The sequence below is a fragment of the Tachypleus tridentatus genome, chromosome 12 (genome assembly GCF_004210375.1).
Source record: "Tachypleus tridentatus isolate NWPU-2018 chromosome 12, ASM421037v1, whole genome shotgun sequence".
Lineage (NCBI taxonomy): Eukaryota > Metazoa > Arthropoda > Merostomata > Xiphosura > Limulidae > Tachypleus > Tachypleus tridentatus.
The window spans coordinates 32993272-33013463 of NC_134836.1; the positions used below are offsets into that span (position 1 = coordinate 32993272).

At 35.9% G+C, this 20192-nt stretch overlaps 1 protein-coding gene across 10 annotated transcripts in view; it reads left to right on the forward strand.

Annotated features, from left to right (window-relative positions):
• Positions 1 to 20192, forward strand: part of axo (axotactin) — a 202924-nt gene that overhangs the window by 54004 nt on the left and 128728 nt on the right. For all 10 annotated transcript variants that reach the window (XM_076473773.1, XM_076473775.1, XM_076473778.1 and 7 more), the window contains 2 exons: positions 12703 to 12848; positions 13560 to 13730. In XM_076473773.1, coding sequence (XP_076329888.1) covers positions 12703 to 12848; positions 13560 to 13730 — 317 coding nt within the window. The remainder of the gene's footprint in view (positions 1 to 12702; positions 12849 to 13559; positions 13731 to 20192) is intronic.

Below are 20192 nucleotides of genomic sequence, written 5' to 3' on the forward strand. Positions count from 1 at the left end.
TTAAAGAATATTCTTGAGTTGGAAATCCTCACTGGTTTCTTCAGCCAAGACGTTACTATGGTACTCTGAATCTACACCTATAAAGACAGAATTATGGACCCTACCAATGTTCTGATACTATCGTTTACATCACCTCACCCTCCTGTCACAGTCAAATCAGGTTATTTGAACTTCAAGGTATGGCCTGACATTCCTATCCATCTTAGGTGTTTTCAGTTCCAGCAATTTGGTCACACTAAAACATGATGTTGTGGTTCTTTGGTATGTGCTCATTGTGGTGGTAAAGGCCACAACACTTACAAATGCAACCTGGAACTAGACTATGTTAACTGTAGTGGCCCACACCTCTATTTATTTTTTTTCCCTAAATAGGTAGAAGGGAAAGAGGTACAATGCTTGAAAACTGTTAATAATACCACTTACCCAGAGGCTTGGAGATTATTGTCCCCAATTGTGTCTTGGACATATGCTGTTGCACTCCATTCCACTACCACAGTGGGAGTGCAGACAAATTATTCTATGCCTTCAACAGAGTTGTTTGCAAAACATCTTAAGAATCTTGTGCCCTTCATAATTAAAAAAGGTGATGCATCTGTGTCTAATTCCATCTCTGTCTTTACTACCACTCCTTTCAGTAACTGCCCAGTTTTGCTTCCTTCAGGTTCAAACATTTCCTCAGGTCAATCCTCTTTTGAAGCTCCAAAATGTAAATTGACCATTCATTCATACCCTCAATCATTGGAATCTTTGTCCACAGAAAGAGACCTGCCTTCCTGACCCAGGGCAGGATCCATGGAAGTTGATAGATCTTCGTCCAATAAAGAAAAAAATGAAGATTTCCCCGCCACATTCTCCTCCTCATAAATAACAATGGTCACTCTGATCCAGTGGAACTGTTGAGGTTTTCAATCACATTGAGATGACTTTAAGGATTTGACTGATTCTTACTATCATGTGTGCCTCTCCTTATAGGAAATGTTTCTGAAACCTCCTGATACTGTTACCCTTTGGCAATTTTAATTGTATAGAAATGACAGTTCATGTGATGGACAAGTGCATGGTGGGGTGGCATTACTTGATACACCCTTGGAGGATGTAGACATCTGTGTTTCCTTGGGTCATACCATCACTATTTGTTCTCTCTACCTGCCTCCTGAAGAGATCTATAATGAGTTAGACCTTGATGCCCTCATTGAGCAGTTACCATCCCCATTTTTAAAACTAGGGATTTTAATGGACATAATCCCCTTTGGGGTGGTGCTATAGAGCATATGCTCTTGGACCACAACCTGTCTCTCTTCAGTACTGGTTCTTATACTTATTTTCATGCACCTAGTCAGTCTTTTACTGCTGTAGATCTTTTTCTCTGCTCTCCTTCATTTTTCACTTTTCGTGGAGAGTTGACTGTAATTCCCAAGGCTGTGATCATTTTCCAGTCATTTTGAGAGAAACTGGTTGTTGTCTATGCCATCCAACCCATGTGCCTCGATGGAAGTTGGACCAGGCTAACTGGCCTTCTTTCACTGCTCTTTCAGAACTTGATCTTGCCATCATGTGTAAGCCATTGATAGATGATTGTATGGCAGAAGTAACTGACTGTATTGTCCAGGCAGCTACTCATTGTATTCCTAAAACCTGTACACCTTTTCCACAGTATTCTCGTCCTTGATGGAATCCTGCCTTACCGCATGACAAGAAAAGCTCAAAAATGGGCTTGGGATACCTTTTGTAGATATCCTACACTTTTAAACCATATTGCATTTCAGCAGGCCTGTGCACGTGCTCAGCAGGTCAGACGTTAAAGCCAGAAGGAAACTTGGATTAAATACACCTCTAATATTTCTTCTACCACCAGTTCCAAAGTCATATGGGACAAAATTCGAAAGGTTAGTGGCCAGTATTTTTCAGCTCCTTTTTCAATATTGCTCTCTGATGATCAGGAATTTGCTGATACCCAGAGCATTGCCAGTACTCTCAGCAAAAGCTTTTCTTATGCATCTAGCACTTCTGCTTCATCCCCCATTTTCTTAGCTATCAAAACATGGGAAGAATGATTATCTCTTTCTTTTCAGACTGATCATCTCTATGACAATAATCACCCCCTTACACTGGTGGAACTTAAACTTGCTCTTCATCAGTCTGGCAGTACATCAGTCAGACCTAATGATATTTGTTACAAGATGGTGCATCATCTCTCTTCTGCCTCTCTTTCTATTTTTTTGATATGTTTTTAACTGAATCTGGCAGGAGAATGTTTTTTCTGATGTTTGGTGCCATGCAATTATACTTCCTCTTTCTAAACCTGGGAAGGATCTTATGATTCCACTGAACTACCATCCAATTGTTTTGATGAGCTGTCTCTGTAAGATATTAGAGATGATGGTCAATGCTCATCTTGTTTGGCTCCTCGAATCAAACAGTGCAGATGGCCAAGTTGCTTTGCACCATAAAACACCAAACCAACCAAATCAAACAAGCTCTTCTCACCCACTCAGTGTGGGTTCCAAAGACAGCACTCCACCATGAACCACCCGATTTGACTTGAAATGTCAGTCAGGGAAACCTTTCTCAAATGACAACAGGGAGGTATGTTATCTTGAGACCTCCATTCATATGGGCTGCATGGCAATTTAATGATCTTAATTAAATATTTTTTAATGAATCTGCAATTCTAGATCGGTCTATGTGGTTTCATACTTTCTCATTCTTTCCCACAGGAACTTGGAGTTCCTCAGGGCTGTGTTTTGAGTGTCATACTTTTCATTATAAAGATTAATGGCATCACTGGACAACTACCCCCTACAGTTGCAAACAGTCTCTTTGTCGATGACTTCTACGTCTCATGTCAGTCGTCAAATATGAGGTATATTGAACGGCAGCTACAGACTGCCCTCAATCATTTACTGATGTGGACTACAGCAAATGATTTCAACCTTTCTCTCTCTAAAACTGTTTGCATGCACTTTTGCCATCAGCAGGGTATTAATCCTGATCCTGAACTTCGTATTGGTGAAGCTGTGGTCCCTGAGCAAAGTTCTTGGGGCTTATAATTGACTGTAAGTTGACCTTTATTCTACACATCAATCAGCTATGCATCAAATGTACAAGGGCACTGATCATCCTTTGTGTCCTCTCTTCCACCTCTTCGGGGGTAGATCGATGTTCCATGCTAAAAATCTGTTGTGCTCTTATTCGATCAAAACTTGACTATGGGTCTTTGGTCTATGGCTCTGCCAGGACTCCAGCCTTGAAAATGTTGGATCCTGTTCACTACCAGGGGCTTCGACTCTGCACAGGGGCCTTTTGCACTTCTCCTGTCTAGAGTTTGTACTCGGATTCCCATAAACCCCCTCTACACCTTTGTCATTTGCAACTGTCATACATTAATGTATGCTTTGTAACTTCAATCTTTACCACAGCATCCCACATGGGGTTGTGTTTTCCTTCCTCAGTGGGATGCACTTTATCATAATAGATGGTCTGCCACTGTGTTTCTTAGCCTTCGTCTCCAAGTGCAGTTGGATGAATTGGGTCTATCTTTGGATAACATAGCAGTATCTACAGTTCAGCTCATCCCACCGTGGCTAATTACTATTCCCAAATGTGACCTTTCTTTGAGTCATCTGAGGAAGACAGATACTCCTGATTGGAAGTATCACCTTTTTGCTGAATGTCTTTCATACCATCCTTCCATTTATACAGATGGCTTGAAATCAGATAACTCTGTGGGCTCTGCCATTGTTTGCCATGATTCAGTTGCACACAGAATCTCCTAATATAAAATTTGTAAAAAATTGTCTTCTTCAGAGGGACCCATTCCCATGTTTCTTTCCCCACCTTCTGTTTCTTCTCACCCCATTTCCTTTCCTCCTCCTCAAAGATCTGGGACTTGCCCAGCATCTGTTGGAGGTGGTTCAAGATTTGCTTTCACTGCAACTTATTGAATTTATTATTTACCTTGCAATAGTTTCTTCATAATTGTCTTTTCTGGACCGTGCCACCTATAGAATGCATGGATAAAGTAGAAGGGAATAGCTGCTTATCCCTGCTATGCCCTTCAATGTGGATTCCTGTACGTGGTGAGGGGACCTCCCGGAGAAAGTTCTGTACTTTTAGTTTGCCTCCTGTGGGATCTAAACATCCACTTGTGTGTTTGTCGTGCTTGGTGACCCATGAAGGGGAGGAGAGGATCCTGGTGGCTGAGGGGTCTAACTCCAACACACCACTTTGGCCTTCAATTCCTGTAGACGAGCGGTCTTGGGGTGCCCCCTCCCACCAAGATGCCAGGGTCAACTGAGTGCCAGCATAGGAGTTCCTCAACAGATGTAGTGGACATTGGTGTTCTGGCATAGTGCTCACAAAACTCTGGTGTCATTGCAGTGACCTCATATGACACTGTAGTGCATCCCCTCGTAGGACTCCATGGTGGGTGGGGTCAGTGGGCACTGAAATATTCTTTATTTATTATGGATATCCCTTAAATAAAAAAATGAACCAGCATGACAACATAGAGGATATCTGAATTGTAAGGTACAGCCTTATATTCCTAACCCTGTTAGATATTCTCATTGTCAACGATTTGGTCACTCGGAAACATCTTGCAGTGGTTTCTTAACATGTTCCCGTTGTGGTGGTAAAGACCATGATGCGTTTGAATTACAACTAGAACTGCATTGTGTTAACTGTAATGGTCCATATCCTTTCTATTTTACTTTTTGCCTTAAATGGGTGGAAGAGAAAGAAGTACAACGTCTCAAGACAGTTCATAATATTACTTATCCAGAGGCTCAGAAATTACTATTCCCAATTCCATCTCGGACTTATGCTGTTGTGATCCATTTCACTACAACAGTAGGAGTCCAGACAGACCTTTCTGTGCCTCCTGCAGAATCCTTAACAGTGCATCTTAATCTAGTACCCTCCAAAATTAACAAAGTTAATGTATCAGTATCTACTTCTATCTCTGTCCCTGCTACATCTTCTAGTCATTGCCCAACTTTACCTTGTTCAAGCCCAGGTGTTTCCATGGGGTCTTCCTCTCTTGACACCTCACTAATTAAACAACCCATTTGTTCATGACCTTAATCACTGGAACGTATGTCTACAAACTTCGACTTGCCTATTCAATTCAGAACATGATCACTAGAGAGTGAACGGCCCATATCCAGTAAATAAAAAAAGCCCGTTGCAAACAGAAGGTCTCCATGCCACATTTTCCTCCAAAATAAAGAAAAATGGCCATGCAAATCCAAGGGAACTGTCAAGGTTTTCAGTCAAATGTGAATGACATCAAGGATTTGATTTTTATCATCCCAAGGTCTTTCTTTACAGGAAACATTTTTAAAACCTACTAATGCAGTTACAATTTGACAATAGTCTTATCATGAAATGACAGGTCATATTTAGGACAAGGACATGGGAGTAACACTGCTTGTTAATCAAAATGTGCTCATCCCATCCTTTTCATTGAATATGCCCTTAGAGGTTGTAGCTATCCATATCCCCTTGGGTTGTACCATCACTGTTTGCTCTCTCTATCTTACCCCTGAAAAACATTATCATCCCTCAGACCTTAATGCCCTCATTGAGCAACTGCCAACCCTCTTTTTAATTTTGGGGGATCTTAATGGGCATAATCCCCTCTGGAGTAGTTCTAGCATTGATGTGAGGGGTCATGCTATAGAGCATATGCTCCTGAATCACAACTGGTCTCTCTTGAATACTGGCTCGTACACTTATTTTCATGCACCCAGTCAGTCATTTACTGCTATAGATCTTTCTATCTGCTCCCCTTCCCTTTTCACTTGCTTTTCTTGGGAGGTTGACATCAATCCATGGGGTAGTGATCATTTTCCTATCATATTAAGAGAGACAGGTGGTGATCAGTGCCACCTGACCCGTGTGTCTCTGTGGAAGTTGGACCAGGCCAACTGGCCCTCTTTCACTTATCTCTCGGAACTTGATCCTACCATCTTATGTAAATCATCGATAGATGATTGTGTAGTAGTAGTAACTAACTGTATTGACCAAGCAGCTGCTCAGTACATCCCCAGAACCTTGACATCTTTCACATAGCATACCCATTCTTGGTGGAAGTCTGCTTGTTCTATAACATGAAAAGTTCAGAAACGTGCTTGGGATAAATTTATTGCAAACCTTATTGCACTTCTGCAAGCCCATGCACAGACTTTGTGAGTTAGATTTCAAAGCCAGAAGGAATCTTGGATTAAATTTACCTCCAGCATTTCTTCAACCACCAGTTCAAAAGTCATATGGGTCAAGATCTGGAAGGAGAGTGGATGCTATACTTCTGCTCCCTCTCCTTCTATTTTAATATTTAATGGTCATGAAGTTGCTGATGCTCAGAGCATTGCCAATAGTTTTGGTGAATGTTTTGCTCATGTATCTAGCTCTTCAAATTCATCCCCTTCCTTCTTAGTTACTAAAACACTCTTTCCTTTTCGACTGATCCATCCTCATGACTACAGTTGCCCTCTTTCACTGGTGGAACTCAAATTTGCACTACATTGGTTTGGCAATACATTATGAGATGCTATGCCACCTTTCTCTTGCCTCTCTTACTATTCTTTTGGCTGTCTTTAACCAGATATGGCAGGAGAATGTCTTTCCTGATGCTTGGCACCAAGCTATTGTACTCCCTATTCTTAAACCTGGGAAGGATCCAAAGATTCCTTTGAATTATTGCCCCATTGCTTTTACGAGTTGTTTCAGTAAGACCTTAGAGAGGGTGATTAGTGCTTGTCTTGTTCGGCTCCTTGAATCAAACAACCTTCTCTCGCCCACTCAGTGTGGGTTCCGGAGACAACGCTTCATGATAGACCACTTAAGTCGCCTTGAAACATCAGTTAGAGAAGCCTTTTTGAAGGAACAACATTTTGTTTCTAAATTTCTGATTTAGAGAAAGCTTTTGATACAACATGGAGATATGGTATCTTGTGAGACCTTCACTCATGTGGATTGTGTGGCAATTTGCCACTTTTTTTAAGCATTTTTAATGAAGTGCTGATTCCAGTTTCGTGTGGGCTCAACACTTTCCCGGTTTTTCCCACAGGAACTTGGAGTCCCTTAGGGCTGTGTTGTGAGTGTCACACTTTTCATTATAAAGATTAATGCCATCAGTGAACAGCCACCCCCTACTGTTGCAAATGGTCTTTTCATTGATGACTTTCGCATCTCATGTCAGTCATCAAACATTGTTTTTATTGAGCGGCAGCTACAAACTGCAATCAATCATATACTTAAGTGGACCACAGCAAATGGTTTTCAACTTTCCTTCTCTAAATTTGTTTGTGTGCATATTTGCTGCCAACGGGGTATTCTTCCAGATCCAGAATTTCTTATTTATGATGCCAAGTCCTGTCGTCCCTGAAAGAAAGTTCTTAGGTCTTTTATTTGATTGTAAATTAAACATTATTTCCCATATCAAGCAACTTTATGTCAAATGTATAAGAGCACTGAACATCGTCCATGTTCTCTTTTCCACCTCTTGGGGAGCAGATCGATACTACATGCTTAAAATTTATTGTGCCCTCATCCAATCCAAACTTGACTACGGGTCTGTGGTTTATGGTTCTGCCCCAACCTCAGCATTGAAAATGCTGAATCCTATCCACCATCAGGGGCTTTGGCTTTGCACTGGGGCCTTTCGTACTTCTCCAGTCCAAAGTTTGTATGCAGTCCTATGAACCTCCTCTGTATATTTGCCATTTGAAACTGTCTCTTACATATGCTTCCAAACTGTGCTCTTCACCATAGCATCTTACTTGGGGTTATGTTTTCCATCCTCATTGGGCCACACTTTTTTATAATAGAAAATCTGCTATTGTACCTTTTTGCCTTCATATCTGGACACAATCAGAAAAATTTGATCTATCTTTGAATAGCATAGCAGTATCAACAGATTGGCCTCCTCCACCATGGCTAATTACTTCCCCAACTGTGACCTATCTTTGAATCATCTGAGGAAGTCTGGTACTCCCAATTGGAAATATTGTTCTTTATTTGCTAAACATCTTTCAAACAATCTATCCATTCCCATATGCACAGATGGTTCAATATCAGGTGACTGTGTGGGCTCTGCCATGGTTTTTTACAGTTCGGTTGTAGCACACAGAATTCCCTCTACAGTTTCTGTGTTCACTGCCAAATTGTATACCATTTCTCTTGCCCTTAATCATATTGAAACTATGCAATATACGAATTATGCGATTTATACTGATTCACAAAGCTGTCTATTGGTCCTGACATCATTCTATGTTAGTTACCATTCTATTATTATCAATATCCAAAACAAACTGGCCCCCCTCTCTCTCTCTATCATCTATCTCTGTCCAGTTTATTTGGATACCAGGCCATGTTGGTATTCTTGGGAATGAGCTAGCTGACAGAGTGGCAAAGTCCATCTGCTCTGGCTCTATCACCACCATCCCTATTCTATATATGTATTATGGTCCACTTATCAAAACATGACAATACACCAGTTGGCAATCGACCTGGAGTGAACGACGAAATAATATTTTTCAAATCAAGCTTTCTTTTTCTCTTTGGCCATCTTGTTTCTGCAAAGATCGAAAGGAGGAAGTTGTTTTGGCTTGGCTATACATTGGTCACAGTTTTTTAACTCACCATTTTCTTTTATCTTATACTGATGCACCAATGTGTGGTCTGTGTGACACTCAGGTCACAATTGTATATATTTTATTATCATGCTGTTGTTACAACCAAGAACGACACCATTTTAAATATATTTTTAAGGTAGGTTTGCTCTTGATATTAGCCAATGTCATAGGTGATACAGGCTGCCTCACTCATGTTTTTACATTTTTAAGAGCCATTGGTCTTTTTAACGTAAAATTTTTATTGGACTGTACATTGTTTTAGAATGATTTCTTTTACATATTTTAAATTTATTTTGACCTGAACCCAAGACTGGAAAGGCCAACTTCAGGTGACTGACAGCAAGTTTGAACTTAATGCTTCAGTCTTCCTGGCAGGTCTTAATTTTACATATTTTAAATATTTTTACCTTCATTTGCATATACTATTGTAGTGTACTACATCTTGTTTGGCACACATAGCCTAGTAGCTTTGTGCCAATAAACATGAAATATCTACCTATCCTACTGTACTTTGAGTGAGTAATTTGGTATCATCTGTTATTCAAATAGGGTATCATAGTCACCCATTGCACTGTATCCAGTGAAGATGTTCCTCCTTACTATCTTATGTATTCTTACCCCCCTTATTCAAGTGGAGTATGGGAGTCCTTGCCACTTTTATGTTCCAAGCTGCTGTGATGGTTTATCATGGAAACACTTTCCTGAATGGGTTTTACTATAAAGTTGGCCATAACCATTCAGTTGGATGTTGTTGTTCTGCTGGTGTAGATGCTGCATGGCCTTCACAGGAGATGATCTGTCCCCATCCTGGTAGATGTGACCTCGTGATACCACTTAACACTGTTACAGGAATTAATCCAATACCTTCCTGGATGGACATGGTCTTCTAATGCTACTTACACATTCTACAATTTCCACAATCACTGGAATTGTTCTGCCACTTTACAAGGTGAGGGGACCTCCTTATGCTATTTATATTACTGTGGAGTTGATCCATTACTGAACTGTTTGATGTGGCTTACTCTTCATTTTTACTTACATTTGAGTTGATTTGTCAACTTATTGGTGGATGTGGCATCCTGTTACATATTCCATACCACCTGGAGTCAATCTGTTGCACATGGAGTTCATTCCCTTTCATTAGTAGCCCTTATCCTATCTTTGTGTGAATATTGGTTTCAAGAGTTGAAGTGTTGGATTTGAATGAACCAATCACCATAAGCCCTTGCAGGAGTTAAATCCATCCTCTTGATGCCAGATGGGTCAGTCTTGAATTGTTCTAGGGTGTTGATTCTTGTATAGTACTCAGGAATTAGGGCAAATTTTAATCCCCATTTCTTGGGTTAGAAGTGAAGAAGGTATACTCATCATACCTTTACATGGGTGATTGTACCCGATAGAGGAGGTTTCAGATATAGTTGACTTGCTGAATACAGTCCGAAGCACGTCACTCGTACTACATTTTGCAATTTCTGCTCTTCTGTAAAGGCAAAGATTATACCTGGTTCTGAAGTGGTGCAGTTTCTCTTCTCTGATCTCTAGATCTCCTTCTGTTGTGGTCGGAGATATCCTTTAGATGCTTTTAGAAGTGCTTCTGTTAGTTATTCCCTTGCATTGGTTCCTCCTCCTCATCAATGTGGGATTTTAGTTAATCTTGTGAGATGAGGGTAAGTACTGTCTCAGAAGTTATTTTTCTGTTTTGAATGAAAATGTATTTCTGGCTGGTACTTACTTCCCCTAACACTTCCTATCCTTCCCACTTTTCTGGTGTGCACACCTGCTAAATTTCAAAATGAAGGTTCAGTAGAGGAGTGTAGAGGGAGTCACATGCATCAAGTGAACATACTGTGCTACTGTTGGTTAATAGATAATGCAACATGGAGATGCATTAGAATGTACTAATTCCAGCAAAGGTGGGAGTGCAAAAAGCTGGTGGAATAGATAAAGAAAGGTTTGCATATAGATGGCAGCACCAACAAGAATAGCTAATCTTGAGAGTGAAGGTAAGTACCTATTGGAAATACATTGTCAGTATAGTTAATTGATTAGTTTATGAGACAGAATCATTGTAATTGCTGCTTATAGGAAATTGATTACTCTGATTAATCAATTAAATCACTTAACTTTACTGGTACTTGGGTCCAGCATGGCCAGGTGGTTAAGGCACTAAACTTGTAATCTGAGGGTTGAGGGTTTGAATTCCTGTCACACTAAACATACTTGCCCTTTCAGCAGTGGGATGTTATAATGTGATGGTCAATCTCACTTTTGTTGGTAAAATAATAGTCCAAGAGTTGGTGGTGGGTGGTGATGACTAGCTGCCTTCCCTCTAGTCTTACACTGCTAAATTAAGGATAACTAGTACAGATAGCCCCCATGTAGCTTTGCATGAAATTCGAAACAAACCATATTACTGGTAGTTATTTCTACTTATCTGATTATCTTAAATTTGTGTGATTTTGGACACTTTTAGATCTTGATCAGTGATAAAATGTAGATAAATGTGATTAATCCCTGAGTATTTTAAGAATTTCCTCACAGACACACACATAAAAAAATGTTAGCATTTTATCTTTGTGATATGTAAACCGTTTGCAATAAACTACCAAATGAATATAATCATTTAATGTTGCTGTGCTGTATAACACTTTTTGACAGAGTAAGAAAGTTTAAAGTATGGATTAATTTGTTTATAAATAAAATAAAGCCAAACTGAAGAAATATAAGTTTTTTGGTATTCAAAATTTATCTAATGCTTTTTTTTTTTAATGACATAAGGTGAAGTAAATTTTCCACAGTTAAAAATATTCTTACTAACTTTAAGTACCTGTCTTTTGGATGAAAGTTATGTAGATTCATGATTAATGAAAGGTGTTTTCTTTGGACTTGAAAAGCTGCTTCCTTTATGTGTAACTGTAAAATAATATAAAAATGTTCCCATAAAATATGCAACATAGAAAATATGAAACCTTAAGTTTGCATATTTATCTGCATAGACCCAGCAAAACTTCATGCAAGATTTGGTGTAGATCCATCAACAGGGAGTAAAGTAGCGGTAAATTAATGTGAAACTTAAAAAAAAAATGTTATCTTCTCATGGAACCAACAAACTTTCATGCTAAATTTAGTGATGATCTATCAAAATGGGCAAAATAGTGGTACAAAATACAAAAATGCCAATAAATACTTCAAAATGCAAAACTAAAAATTTGTATGTATCTTCCCATGGATTTTATGAACCTCCATACCAGATTTAGAAAAGGTTCATCTTGTGGTGAAAAATGCAAAGATACCCATAACAGCTTCAAAATGCAAAGCTGAAAATTTGTTTGTATCTTCTCGTGGATTTTATGAACCTCCATACCAAATTTAGAAAAGGTTCATCTTGTGGTGAAAAAAGCAAAGATACCCATAACAGCTTCAAAATGCAAAGCTGAAAATTTATATGTATCTTCTCATGAATTCTATGAACCTCCATATCAAATTTAGAAAAGGTTCATCTTGTGGTGAAAAATGCAAAGATACCCATAACAGCTTCAAAATGCAAAGCTGAAAATTTGTATGTATTTTCTCATGGACCTTATGAACTCCCATACCAAATTTAGAAAAGGTTCATTTAGTGGTAAAAAATGCAAAGACGTCTGTAAAAACTACAAAGTGCAAATCTGACAAATTTTGTGTGGAGGTTCATTTGGTGAAGATTTATCTATAAGTAGTAGTGATGAACAGTGCAAAAACTCCCAGAAAAAACACAGTAGTGTGCTTCGAGTGCTAACTGATATTTCAGAATAATAAAAAGAAAACAAAAGGTAATACATCTCAAAGTTTGTATTTCCCATCATTGTTTGAAGCACTATTTTTAATTGATATGAAGATTTTTCATATGAAGCAAAGCTTAGATCTAAGAGGATTTGTTTTTAGACAAGTTGTTCCATGATAGTCAATCTAATCTCAAACAAAATAAATTACAACTATAAAAATTGGAATAATTTCACATTGAAATATATTTGATGCTGAACCTACAATGCTTTTTAGTAAATAGTTTTTTGTTTTGTTTTTTAAGAACACATAAGCCTCATGGACTACTTGTATATCATGGTGGAGAGTTTCCAAACTATGATCTTTATGTAATGCTGCAGAATGGAAGACTAAAAATAATCCATATTTTTGGTCATGGTGGAACTGAAGAGACTTACTTTATTGGAAAAGGTAAAAACAGAGTGTTGAAATTTTGTTTTAACATGTTCACAGCCACAAGTAGTATTAATAATTATTATCCTAGGGCTATTAAAGAAGTGCCAAGGAGCAGTCACAGTGTTCCAAACTTGTATGCTACAAGAGAAGTTTGACTTTGAAACATGATTGTCTGTGACCCACCAGTATTTAATGCAGTCCATAACTAAAGGTCAGTTATGACCCACCAGTGGAGCACATGGCAGTGAATGTGTTAAGAAGTGGCTTTATAGTTTTTAGTATTGAAGTGAGATATGAAAGTAATAATAAAATGTTAAGCAGCTTATTTGTGAATTAGGACTGCAAACAAACCTGTAAAACACTGGCTCTTTTGTTATGATTCCATGATTTGAACTCATGTAAAGTCTATATGGTATGAAGAAACATTTTAATAAAGTTCAAATAATGCACAATGTAACTTCTGGCAGACTTGAACTAATATTTCACAGTTACCAAGGTAAATTTATAAAAATGAAAGGAGAAGAAATTTCTTTGCAAACTATGTTTTATTGATGAGTCTAATCCATTGGTAGCTTAGCTTTGAACAGCTTAGCTTTAAATAAACTAGTCAGTTAATGCACCATTTATTACACATTAATTCTAGTTTAATGGAGTAAAATGGTTCTCTTCTATACAGTGATTGCAAGCTGTATAGGTTTTGTTATTCATTATTTATACCTGAATTAGGGCTAAATCGTGACAAGTGGCATGAAGTGTTTCTAAGAATTGAACCAGGTTCAGGAAAACTGGTCATCCAGATAGATAACCTGGAAGAAGAGATAACCATTCCATCTCTCATACAGCATCCATTCTATGATCTGAGAGGAAACAAACGCCATTCTTTCCTTTATTTTGGAGGTATGCAATATTCTTTTAATTTAACTTTGAATAAAGAATAATATTTTTGTGTATGCTTTTATTACATCTTTTAAATTGAAAAGAAAAACTTTTGCTCTGCTATAAAAATATGGGAATACTTTCTTGTATATGCTTTAAAAAACCTTTCTTCTGCTTTCAGGTAAGTCAAACATTTGTTTCCTTAAACTTCATGAGGATGGAAAGCTTTGTTTTCCAAGTAAAATGATCTTCTCTTCTTTTACTTTTTAAAGTTAAACATTACTTATTTGAATGTTTAGGGTAAGAATAACTTTCTGCACTGAAATTCATCCCTTTTGCAACAGGCATCTTTTTAAACCCTTTTGTTTGCAAGTAACTGTGTTACATTTAAAGCTTAATTAAATGCCTTTATTGTCAATGTATGTGAATGAAATTAACATTATAATATTTTATGATTCAAAAATGTGTTATCTAAGTTTTAAGTCCTTTATTTCAAAAGAAACCTTTGAAAAACATACTTAAACTTCAAATATATTCTCATATAACCAACAAGGTATGAAAATTCTTTACTTTGATTCTGTGTCTTTAGTAATACAGTGGTACTTGAGTAGAGGTATGTCTAGACAATAAGTTGCTTATGTAATCTTTTGGCTTGCTCATTTCACAGTTCTGTGAATGAATGCAGTTGAAACAAATATTTTTTTTCAATTCCTGACAGCTGCCTTTCAACAGATTTGGGCTTTATAGTTTCCATGTGGATGATACATACACATGTGTATAGTCATTAGAAAGAGTTCATTTTACATTGTAACCTAACAACAGTTAATTTGAAATTGGCACCAAATATTATCATGGGGTACACGTAACTGACTAGTATTGTTAACTGCTTGATCGACTATAGATTGCTCTTTTGGTTGTTTCGTTCCTGAACATGTTATATGTTATATAAAATACAATATTTTAATTGTATTTAGGTTTCACTTTTATATTTTATTTAATTATCTGTTAGTTACGTCTTAAAAAATTAAAAGTTTAAAATATTTTAAAAATGTACATCATACTTTGCATGCATTCTCAAGTTGTACAATATTTGTGCTGAACAAAAGTTTTACTGAAAAGTTGTACATATCTCCTGAAGAAATATTAATATACTTAAAATGAAAGTCATTTTACAATCAAACTTTTTTTACCAGCTGAGTGTAGATAATTACTAAAGATAAATAACATTTCTATTAGAAAGGAGTGTTAGAAGAGCATCATTCTTTGCATACAATGTACTTATAAGTTTAACAAAATCTTAAGAGCTTTTCTGAGGAATACAATGAGTTACCATATTTTTCATCTTCTTGAGCAGATGATAATTTCATCTGTCCATGTTTAAAGGGTTAAAGATTTTTATTACATAACTTATTTTAATTGTAAAATAGTAATTATTATTTATTTTGACAATGGGAATCTTTTGTTGGATAAAACAAGGATGCTGAATCTTTAAAATTACACTGATACTTTTACTGCAAGCATATTTTTAGTTACATATGCATTAATTAATCTCAAAACTGCCTTATTATTTATGTCAATGTGTCGTGTATGATATTTGGCAGCAGAAAACAACATAATGTCTAGCGACAACAATTGTCCATCTTGGCTGTCCCATTCTCTAAGCCTAACTATTAAGTAAAAAACAAAAGTTAAAAATAGCTAAATTCTCATGCAAATTATACTTATAATTCACATGCAGTATTTTGCAATTGCTACAGTTAAAACACCCAAGACCTTTACATAATTTGTTGACCATTTGTTCATCTGTGTCATTAATGTAAATTAAAAGGAGCAATGGTCCTAAGAATGAGTCCTGAGGTATCCCACTTGTGACATTAAGCCAGTTTGATTGAACTCCATTTATTACAACTCTCTGCTTTCTTCCATCAAGTTGCTCTTATATCCAGTTAGCTAACTTATTCTCTGCACCTACAGAGATAAGTTTCAATACAAGTCTCTTATGTGGCACTTTGTCTGATGGTTTCTGAAAATCACTACACATCAAATTTATACCCTTACCTTCATCTACATAAGCAGTAATATTTTCAAAGTATGTCAAAAGATTTGTAAGACAAGATTTTCCCTAAGTGGAACCATGTTGACTATTTAATAAAATTCTAAACTTTGTTAAGTGACTTTGCAAAGTATATTTTATCAGACATACGAAAACTTTGCCCACAACTTGTGTAAAACTAATATGCTTCTAATTGCTGGTACAACTTCTAAGCTTCTATTACCTTCTGTGAAGATAGGAGTAACATTAGCTAATTTACAACCTGTTGGTACTTGTTTGCTTTTCAAGGACTTAAAACAAACTATGGTAAGTGACTCACATATCCGATCCTTAACCTCCTTTAAAACTTCAGTGAAATATCTGGCCCAGGAGCTTTATCTTTCTTTAAACTTCTCATTCTATTTTAATAATCTCATAATTTATGCAGATGTCCTGTTCATCTTTGTCTTCATCCATCACTTGTTCAAGATGAAGAATACTGCTTAAGTCATCATTAATGAAAAGTGAAGAAAAAGCAGAATTTAATAACTTGTCAATTTCATAATCATGAGACACAAGGCTTCCTTTGCCATCCCTCAAGACTCATCCCTGTTTTCTCATTTTATTTATCCTTAATATAAATAAATAAAAAAACAAACTTTTGTTAATTTTTGTTTTCAGCCAAATTTCTTTCATACATTTTTTGTGAGTCTTAATTTCCTGTTTGTAGGTCTAGGCTGAGCTCTCCACACTGTTTCAATAGGTCAAGTTTTGTTAGCATTGATATAGGAAAATGTGGTTGATGTATTATAACATATTCTCTTTTACTTTCATTCATGGGCTCTTGGAATTCAAGTTTGCTGTTGTGATAGATTAAGTCTGTATGTCACTGAGATCAAAATGAAAACAGAAAACTATTTGCTGAAAATAGTTTGAAGATGAGTAAGTGATAGTCAGTATAAATTTTACTTTATTAAGTAAAGTAAATGAAACATATCAAGTATTCAGCGTGTTAAAACAAACTTTATTTGAAGATGACTTGAAGTTAAGATAAAATGGACAAAACCAGAACATTGAAAACAAAGTGAAACAAAGACAAGCCTCTCACAAGATAGTCTTGGTTCTTTCAGTAAGCTGAACTACTCCTCTGCAGGATAAAAAATGCTTTCACAGTGCATTTCTCTTTGCAGTTAATTATTCAGGGTATGATTAACTTGGCTCTAATAATAATCTGACTTTAAGAACTCAGCAGTGCAGTTAACCTGCCCATCTTGCTAGTAATTTGATTTGTTTAAAAACAAAAGGTGGCTGGATATTTCAGTAACCAATTTCCGATGAAAATCTGGTGTATTGTGACTAATGAAATTCAGTTCTAGGTCAAATCACACAATAGCACTTTTATAATTGGTCAGTCAAAATCAATGACAAAGAGTAATGTAACATTAATAATTGTGCAAATAAGATTTGTTCATTTCAGAATCTGTAAATACCATTGGTTTGATTAATACACCAAACACCCAATAGTAACAGACAAACTTATGTTTGGCAACTGTTTATCACATGTTATGTACTCTTAACTTTTAGTATGTGTTTGATCAGTACATAGGGTGATGTGTAAAAGTGTAAAAAAGGGATATGGGATTATATTGCCACACAAAAGAGGGTGGGTTTCTTTTCATATAAAGATCACAATTGTGTTATTAGTATGCATACAGATGTGTGATTTATTGATTAGGGTGCTGAAATCAGAGGATTACAAGCTTGAATCCCTGCCATTGAATCTGTTTGCCTTGTATTGTAACTGACTTGGCTATCCACATGGGTGTAAGTTCCTCTTGGCATACAACAATTATATACTGTCCCCTAATTTGCTGTGACAAATGTCAAAATGGTAAAAAATGGTGCTTTTGCATCTCTGGTTGATTTTGAAAATTTATTTTCTGTAGCTTTATGTATACTCATTCACAACCTTGCTTGTCCTGCAGTAATTACTTTGTCATAGCATTCTGTTTAGCTGAAAGTATAAGTTTGATCAGTCATTATAAAATTTTGTTTTTGTTTCTTCTTCAGAAATATCTTATTTTCTGAAATAATAACCAACAAATGGCCATTTTCATTAAAATCTTAAAAAAAGACAAAATTGGAATTATGAGCTGTGGTGTTTATTTTGAAAGAAAGGCTGAAAAATGTATATATCCAACTCAAAATAATTTATACACTTACTTTACAAGAGACCAGTTTGGTACTGACATTTCATGTGTTGGCTTTCAAAAAATTGGTCTTTGATCGTAGGTTGTCATCATGACATTTTGCACAAAATAAATAAATCAGGTGACAAAATATTTTGTGAGAATAAGAAGGAACTCTTACGTGACATCTGCAAAGTCTGTCTATCGAATTTGAAGAGATTATGATTTCTTTTACTGAAACTGGTGTATCAGCAAAACAAATTACATACTCCATACCATTGTAGTCCAACAGATCACAAGATCATGTATCCTGAGGAACTTACAGCCACATTCTCCACTTCTGGCTTAGACATTATGCCTGCTCTGTAACATTAACCACACGTGCACACACACTGTGTGTGTGTGTGAGACAGTTGTTCAGTTGCCAGAAAATGTATCCTTTTTACATAATATTTCACACCCAGTGAAACATGTTAAACCCTGAAAGAATGAGATGTACAATGAAGGAAATATTATATAACACAATTAAACATGAACCTTTGACTTCTCTATGATTACAACTGTAAGTGTATTTAATACTTTTCTCATGTTTTTCAGAATATTGGTATGCTGTATAAACCTTTGAAATATTCACATAGAAACACTGATAACTGATTTGACTTCCAATTTTTTTACGATAACAATCATTCATCTATTATCGAGTAAAGATTTATCAAAGTCCCACTGAGTTATCAGTGTTTTCAAGTAGACACCAATCAATGATAAACATACTTTGATATGGATTATCAATGGAAATGCAAGTTGATCCTTAATATTATATAAGAAAAGTACACTGAAAAATACAACTATTTCAGTAGGTTATCTTTTTAACTCTAAGATATTGTCAAGTCTACCTTGACAACTGATAATGAGAAAAGTTACGTGGAAAGGCTATGTTTGAACTGGTTATTGACTAGCATACATTGTCCTCTGGGGAAAACAAACCAAGTTCTCCCATGTATTTTCTAATATATATACACTGGTAATTAATATTTACTACTTTGATGTCATTTATTGAACTTGGTGGATATGTTAAAATATGTTGTTCATGTTTAGGTATTTTACTGAGAAGTGAAACAATACAGACAACATTTTTTAATTATCCAGTTTATTAAAGTACATAACTGATTTTTCTTTAGCTTTGTAACTGAACGATTTACTTAAGAACATTTGATCTCACTTTTTCTTCTGGATATTTGGTAGTTTTGAAAATGCCACATAAAAATAATATATGTAAATTATATGATGTGTTATGTACTGATCTTGATTCCAAGTGAATTGGAAGGTATATATTGCATATGGGGTTAGTGCAGATAGTGTATTTGTGGCATCTCTTCCCAACCTTTTGGGTGATGTCAACATTCTAGAATGCTTTCAGAAGAACACTATTCCAACAAAGTTGCACTTGTAATGACTTGCATATTGATCACATGCAGTGTTTTGGCCTCAAGTCTTTCTGTTGAAACAATTGCTGACAATATTGACTTTACTGCTACCAGTCTATAGTATTTGTAACAAGAAATGTTTGGACTTTTTAAAATTTCAAATTACAGATAATATTATGTTTCCAATTTGTGTTTAGGTGACTGGAATGGACAGTTTACCAAGATTATAAATTAAGGTATTTTTTATAACAACAGTATGTTTGAAACGCTTGTATATATCTATCGGTTTGTAGTATGGTTTTAATTAATGTTGTAAAAAAGGTTCAAAGATACAGCTGTGTACAATACATTAGATATGTTATTTGCATTATTGAAGTTACATACTGAAAAATACCTTAGTGAAAATCTATTGAAGTTGACCTTGAGAACAAAAGTCTTGAATTTAACTGTGGTGTACATATACAAGAAATGTATTGTTATTTTTCTCAGCATTTGATCAATTTTGATGTTTTTACCTAATATCGTGACCAACTTCTTTAAATAATAAACTAGGGTTATATGATAATACACATCAAGGTGCACTGAAAAATGCAGAATGTTATTTATCATTGATGAAAATATTATTAGCTTATATTTGCATTTATATTGTTATCTTAACCATTTTCTACAACTATTTTTCATAAGATGTCTAATTACAGCAAGTAGTTTCATTGCTATGACTTCTTTTATTGTAAAATATCTTAACTGAGAAGAACATTGAAATACAAAGATAACATAAACATGTATGTATGGACAACAAATTAGATGTGTGTTAATTTTTGCTATTATTTAACGTGCA